At 34.7% G+C, this 7,576-nt stretch overlaps 1 protein-coding gene across 2 annotated transcripts in view; it reads left to right on the top strand.

Moving 5' to 3' along the window:
* Positions 1-6,390: 6,390 nt before the first annotated feature.
* Positions 6,391-7,576, top strand: part of LOC107026598 (telomere repeat-binding factor 4) — a 17,360-nt gene continuing 16,174 nt past the window's right edge. The window contains exon 1 of one of the 2 annotated variants that reach the window (XM_015227634.1): positions 6,391-6,691. In XM_015227634.1, coding sequence (XP_015083120.1) covers positions 6,542-6,691 — 150 coding nt within the window. In that variant the 5' untranslated portion in view covers positions 6,391-6,541. The remainder of the gene's footprint in view (positions 6,692-7,576) is intronic. The other variant, XM_027918645.1, reaches the window with a different exon arrangement.

Genomic DNA, 7,576 nt, shown 5'->3' with positions numbered 1-7,576 from the left:
CTCAGCTGATTGTAGACTCGAGTAGTTAAGTTTCAGTTTCCTAGCGAGTCAGTTTTTGAGTGGAGGAGTAGTTCAATAGTGCCTAAGAGACATTTTATTTTGTACCTTAAGGCGAGTAAGTTAGTTTCCATAGAGTGCATATATCACTTAGAATGAATTAATCACTTTAGTTTTGAGACAACACCTATTCAGTTAGTTCCAAACTTCCAGTTGTGAGTGAGTTTTAGAGATCTTTCCAGATGATCTTCCCGGATTCCGTCCTAAGAGAGAAATAAACTTCGATATAGATATTATTCTTGATACTCGTCCTATCTCTATTTCTCCATATAGAATGGCTCTAGCTGAGTTTAAAGATTTAAAACAGTCATTGAAATACCTTCTTGATACAACTTTCGTTCAACCAAGTGTCTCACCTTGGGGCGCTCCACTCTTATTTGTGAGGAAGAAAGATGGTTCACTTAGGATGTGTATTGATTACCGCCAATTGAACAAGGTCACTATAAATAATAAGTATCTCTTTTTTAGAATTGATAATCTTTGTGATCAACTTCAGATTGCCACTTGCTTCTGTAATATACATCTAAGATCGGGCTATCATCAATTGAGAATAAGAGAGAGTAATATCCCAAAAATAGCTTTCAGGACCCACTATGGTCATTATGATTTTCTTGTTATTTATTTTGGTTTGACTAATACTCTTGCAACGTTCATGGATCTTATGAACAATATGTTTAAGTTGTATCTTGATGTGTTTGTTATTGTATTTGTTGATGACGCTCTGATCTATCAAAATATGAGGAGGATCATGCTGGTCATCTTTGAGTAGTTCTTCAAACTCTCAAGGATACAAAGTTGTATGATAAATTCTCTAAGTTTTAATTTTGGCTTGATTCTATAGCATTCTTAGGCCATATTGTTTCTGGTGATGGGATTTGAGTTGACACTTAGAAAATTGAGCAATGGAGAACAGGCCTAGACCCACATCTCTGTCTTATATTAGGAGTTTCTAGGGATTGATTGGTTATTGTAGGAGGTTTTTCGAGGGGTTCTCATCTATTTCATCACCGTTTACTAAGTTGACTTAGAGACAACAAAGTTTCAATGGCTTGAAGCTTGTGAGAAGAGCTTTTGGGAATTAAAAACTAGGTTGACTACTGCCTTTGTGTTACGACTGATTGTGTAATGTGCAGAATTGTTAGGTTGTAACTTATGCCTCCAGACAACTTAAGCTTCACGACAGGAATTACCCAACCCATGATCTAGAGTTAGTTGTTGTACTGCTTGCTTTGAAAATATGGTGTCACTATATTTATGATGTTCATGTAGATGTGTTCACAGATCACATGAGTCTTCAATATGTGTTCTTTAAAAAAGAGCTTAATCTCAAACAGAGGATGTGGTTGGAGTTACTGAAGGATGATGACATGAGTATTCTAAGGCTAATGTTGTTGCTAATGCTTTGAGAAGGTTATATATGGTTAATACTTCCCATGTTAAGGAAGTAAAGAAAGAGTTAGCCAAAGATGTGCACAAGCTTGCATGATTGGGATTCGGTTAATGGATTCAAAAGAAGGTGGAGTGGCGGTGATAAATGAGATTGATTCATCACTAGTGTCCAAAGTGAAAGAGAAACAAGACCAAGATCCTAATTTTCTTGAATTAAGGAAAATGTTCATAAGCAAAAAGTGATGGCTTTTGAACAAGGGGGAGGGGTGGCGTATTGAGGTATCAAGGTAGATTATGTGTACCCAAAGTGGATGAAATCCAATAGAGGAACATGGAGAAAGCTCATGGCTCCAGATACTCTATCCATACGAATTCCACAAAAATGTATTGTGACTGGAGATAAGTCTATTGGTGGAGTATTATAAATAGGTGTATTACAGAGTTTGTTGCTAAGTGCCCGATTTGCCAACAAGGCAAGATAGAGCACAAGAGGCCCGGTGGTATGGACCAGAACATATATCTTCTGGATAGGAAGTGGGAGATGATTAATAAGGATTTTATTACTGGTTTTGTTGCGGTATTGCATGCGACATGATTTCATTTGGGTGATTGTAGATTGGATGACTAAATCAACCCATTTATTACCCGTAAAAACTACCTTTTAAGCAGAAGATTATGCCGAGTTATATATTTATGAGGTAGTCAAACTTCATAGAGTTTTGGTGTCCTAGATTTCAGATAGAGGTGCACAATTCACCGAATAATCTGGAAGTCTTTCCAGAAAGGTCTGGGATTAAAGGTAAATTTGAGTACTGCTTTCCGTTGTCAGATTGATGGTCAAGAAGATCACACAATTCAGACTTTAGAGGATATGTAGAAGGCGTGTTTGATTAATTTCAAGGGTAATGGGGATGATCACTTACCTCTCATTGAGTTTTCTAACAACAACAATTATCACTTTAGCATCCAGATAGCTTCTTATGAGGCTCTTTATGATAGAAGATGCTCATATCCTATTGGATGGTTTGAGGTTCGTGAAGCTTGGTTGATAGGACCAGACTTGGTTCATCAAGCTATGGAGAAGGTGAAGATTATTTAAGGAAGGTTGAAAACAACACAAAGTCGTCAGAAATCATATATAAATGTTAGGATAAGAAACTTGGAGTTTGAGGTGGATGATTGGGTTAAGTTGAAGGTTTCACCCATGAAGGGTGTTATGAGATTTGATAAGAAGGAAAAACTCAGTCCTCGGTATATTGGTCCTTACAGGATATCCAGGAGTATTGGTAATGTAGCCTCACGCCAGAGTTAGCAGTAGTCCATCCGGTATTCAACGTTTCGATGTTAAATAAGTGTATGTGCAATCTTACACTTATTATACCTACTGAAAATATTAATATTAAGAACAGTCTATCATATGAGGATATTCCCGTTGAGATACTTGATCTTTAGGTTCGCAGTTGAGAACCAAGGAGGTTGCATCAGTCAAGGTTTTATGGAGTAACCTATTTTTTGAAGAAGATACTTGGGAGATAAAGTGGACATGAATAAGAAATACCCACATCTCTTTGCCTTCGGATAATCTTCAAACCAAGGTACTAATTTTTTCCTTGGTACTTTTTAATTTAAAATGTTGTGTTAAATTATATTGGGTGTTTGAGCTCGGTGTTAGATGTCATCACACTTAGTATACTTGGAGTAATATCATTCGAGGACGAATGTTCTCAAGGAGGAGGTATTTTATCATCCCACCTTAGAAAGAGCTAAATTTATAAAGAAATAATTTGGAAAGAACCCAATTTAGAATATTGCAAGTTATGCTTAAGTTGTGAGTTTTGGGTCAACTTCAAACAACCATAAATTTCATTACAAGATGATTTAGGTTGCCCATAAGATATAAAATGAAAGTTATTTGAATCTTCTTTCCAACGCCATTAAGTTTGCTAAATTTCGAGCTTGTCTGAGGGAGATATGCTCGTTTGAACTCAGCATGTCCAGTTAAGGAAAGTTACATGAATTAATGAGGGGTACTTTGATCTTTTCCTTATTGATTTTTAAGCATAACTTAGTGGATCCACTTAGTGGAGGATATCTTACGCTCCGGCAAGGTATAGCACAGTTCTGGCAATGTGGGCAAGACGATGTATCATCACATAGCTCATGGTGATGGTTATTGGTTAGAGAATTTCCCAAATTGAGTTATTATTGTATCTTTACATAAAACTGAATTATTATTGTATTTTTAAATACATTGAGTTGTTATCTACTCTTTTGAAAGTTTTTCTTTCTAATGCGTCTCTACTGTTGTTTTTATACTGAAATGAGTTGAGTATTCCTGAGTTTGAGTATCCTTGAGTTGAATTGAGTTAAGTTGAAGTGAGTTTGTTTTCCTTTTATTAGTTCAAGATTGCAGGTTATGTTCAGTGTTCTCCTTACATGATCATATATTCCATATATTGACACCATTTGACCTGCATCTTCCATGATGCAGATACAGGTAACCTAGATCATCATCCTATACTTCATTGATCCAATTGAGTTCAATATTTGCTTGGTAAGTCTCCTTTCTTCCGGAGGATTTCCATTCACTTTTCAGTTCAGTTAGAATGTTGTGGGTCTTGTTGACTTCCATCGTAGTTTTTAGAGGCTTCATAGATAGATAGACAGTAGTAATTCATGAGTCTTTTCATTTCCAGTGTTAAATGTTTAAAGAATTGGGTTTCCTAATTGGATAATTGAATGTTTCCTTTAAAACATTCTGAGTTTATCTATTTTGAGATATTGAGTAAAATCTTTGTATTTGAGTTTATCTAACGTTGAGTAAGTCTTCCACCGAGAGTTGAGTTAGTCCAAAGGTTCGGTTGGGGACAGTAATGGTTCTCGAGTGTCATCCATGTTCAGGGTGTATGCTCGGGGTGTGACATGTTAAGTGAAGTCTTTTGCAGCAATTCTAAGTCTCAAAACTACGTGCCACCATAGGATCTAAAGATATCTCCCGTCAGTTGAGCTCGACTCCTTAGTCTTTTACATGCATTATCTTAGTGGATACATATTAAGTCAGATGAATCTTTATATCTTAATAAAGTATATTGGGATCTTTTGATGGAAATTATACATCAAAGTCCATATAGTATCTCACATGGTTATGTGTCGCTTTTAATCTCTCACAATTAGTCTTTCAATGATATTACATGAACAAGTATTTAGTTATTTCAACACAACGTTTGTCAGACTTCATGTTATTTACTTAGTCAATGCATCAATATGTTTTCACAATCCAACATTCTAAGTATTAATGTATATCACATTACTGACTGCATACTTTTTGCCTATCTTGTTTGATGATATAGGTTCATACGAATCAACATTCAAGTCGCGATTAATATAATAGTTGATCAACATACTAGCTTGTTGGTGAATCTTCATCGTTGAAGGATGACTTCTATCTTATTTCAGTATTTTACTTCAATTATCAAACAGTTGGAGTTAGCTAGGGGGTTTGTCTAAGCAACCCATTAAAGTATATGCTTTCAAAAAGTCAATTTAGGTTCAAGTTATGTTTTATCCAATATTGATTTATTTTATTTTTAATACTATTCTAGTTTTAGATTTCGCATTAACATTTCAGTTCCCTTTAGTTGTTGTTACATCAAACTTTGTGTCATTCTAGACCTTGGTGTCATGCTAGACCATGATTTTAACTTGGGGTCACTTGTGACTCTAAGTATCATGTTAAGACTAGGGAGTAGTCTCGGGTCATGACAAAATCATACTAAAAATTAAAATTAATAATAGATAATTTTTGCAGTTAAACAACAAAAAATTTCATTAATTAAACAATAAAAAATAATTATTACTTTTATTTAGCAATGAATTAGCAAAAAAATGTTAGCTACGAGTAGTGGTGGCAAATGGGTGGGTTGGGTCAAATATGGGAGGGTTGAATATGGGTAAACATAAATGGGTAATCATTCAACCCGCCCATATTTGATACGGGTAAAAATGGGTTGGGTAAAATACTAGTTTATCCATATTTTACCCATATTTCATGAAGAGATAGTTCTTTACTTAACAATTCAATATGGAGAAAATATTTTAGTTTTTTTAGATGAAATTTGTTAAAAATACTTCATTTAGTTTTATTTTATTATAAAAATAAAAAAAATTAAAAAAATTCGGGGTTTGGGATAGGGTGGGGGCTGATAGGGGCTGGAGGTTGAGATGATCTGTGTTATAACTCGAGGTGTGAAACAAGTACTTCTAGTTGTATGATAAACAAGTACAGGAGTGAAAAAGTTATGTTTTGTGAACAATGAAAGAAGAGAAAAATAACAACAATAAATATCGCGATAATTGAAACAAAGAAAACTATGTATTAATTCAATGAAATAAGATGCTATTTTTTTAATTGAAAGATTAAAATTAATGTCTTATAATTTTCATGTTGGGTCCGTGCTAGCACGGGCAAACACTATCTAGTTTAGCATAGAGAGAGTTAAATAGAAAATGAGGTATATAAATTTAAAAAAATGGATAAAATAAAGTAGATGAAATAAGATAGATAAAATAAATATAGGAAAAGATTGATTGTTAACGATAATAATATCAAAGATTCCTTGTGTGTTTTAAAAAATGAATAATTTCATTAATTTGTTCGTTCAATCTTCTATATTTAGAAAATAAATAGAGGAGAAGATTGATTATTAACGATAACAATGTCGAATATTAATTAAAAAGGACTCCTCAAGTGTTTTAAAAAGTGAATAATTTCATTAATCTGTTGGATCAACCTTTTATATTTAAATAGATATACTGAAAATAAAGATAAAAGGATTAAAATGAAACAAGATTAAGATAAAATGGCTAAGAAATTTAAGTACAAATTAAAATATCTTTGGCCTATGAGATACAAGAGACAAAGTTTTGTCATTTTGTCACCAATTAAAGTAGGTAATAAGGTCCAAGTTGAATAAATGATGGTACAGGCGAATGCACACGAAAACCCCAACCGAAAGAAGTGAAAGCCGTCCAATATTTTCGCAGAAAAACAGAGGAGGGTTTAAGCGGCAGTTGGTAAGAGATTTGAGTGTGAGGGATGGGTAATCCAAAGCAGAAATGGACATCGGAGGAAGAAGAAGCACTTCGTGCAGGCGTTGCAAAGCACGGAGCTGGAAAATGGAAGAACATTCAAAGAGACCCCGAATTCAACCACCTCCTTTACTCTCGCTCCAATATCGATCTTAAGGTTTTTTCTTTTCCTTCCAATTTCCTTTTATTTTTCGTTTCAACTGCCATTACGCAAGTTGTCTACTTGAAGAGTTTAGCTTGATTTGTTGATGGTCGATTGTGTTCAATCTGATTTATGATAAACTCGTTCAATGTATTCCGTTAATGTTGAAGTGCGTGCATATGGTTGATAGGCTATAACCTGTGGAGGAAGTGCATAATTATGACTATCTTATTTCAATGTCCAAAAAGGTTGTTTAGTTTTAAGCTTTAGGACATTCGCATAAAAAACTTTTTTGTGGGGGCAAAAATCTAGTTCTCCATTAATCATTGATGGGCAAAAATGTACAGCTTGAGATTGGCATACCAAACTTGGCACATGATTTTTGAGATCAGACTAGTGTAATTTGTCCTACCAAAAAAGAGAGCACAAAAATTTGAGGGTAGAATCAGAATGGTTTATGATAAATGAAGCGGGGCTTAGTAGGTTTGATTCTAAAGGAGTTCCACCTATCCATATTTACCAACCCCTTAACTTGGCTAGGAAGAGACACATAGGAGGTGAGTTCTTGGTCTTCATTATAGACATGGCTAATGGTTGCAAGTTTGTCGGCAAGTTTCTTGGGTTCTCTGTAGCAAATAGCAATAGGTAATGGTAAAGCCATGATTTGCATCAAGTCTTTGGATCTCCTTAACTTGGTGACTAATTTTCCAAGGAGTTATCCATTCTACCTTGATGCTTTTGAAATTGAGCATAGTATCAGTTTCTCCCCCATATGGGCCATATCACATTGAAACCATTCCTGCCAAACCATTTAAGTCCATAAAGTAGTGTAACTGCTTCTACTTGATTGCTGGTCCCTGGACCTACCTTGTTGGAGTAAGCAAACAGGACTATCCCCCC

The sequence above is a fragment of the Solanum pennellii genome, chromosome 7 (genome assembly GCF_001406875.1).
Source record: "Solanum pennellii chromosome 7, SPENNV200".
Classification (NCBI taxonomy): Eukaryota; Viridiplantae; Streptophyta; class Magnoliopsida; order Solanales; family Solanaceae; genus Solanum; species Solanum pennellii.
Note: the sequence above shows the minus strand (reverse complement) of the source record. Positions and strands in the feature narration are given on the sequence as shown.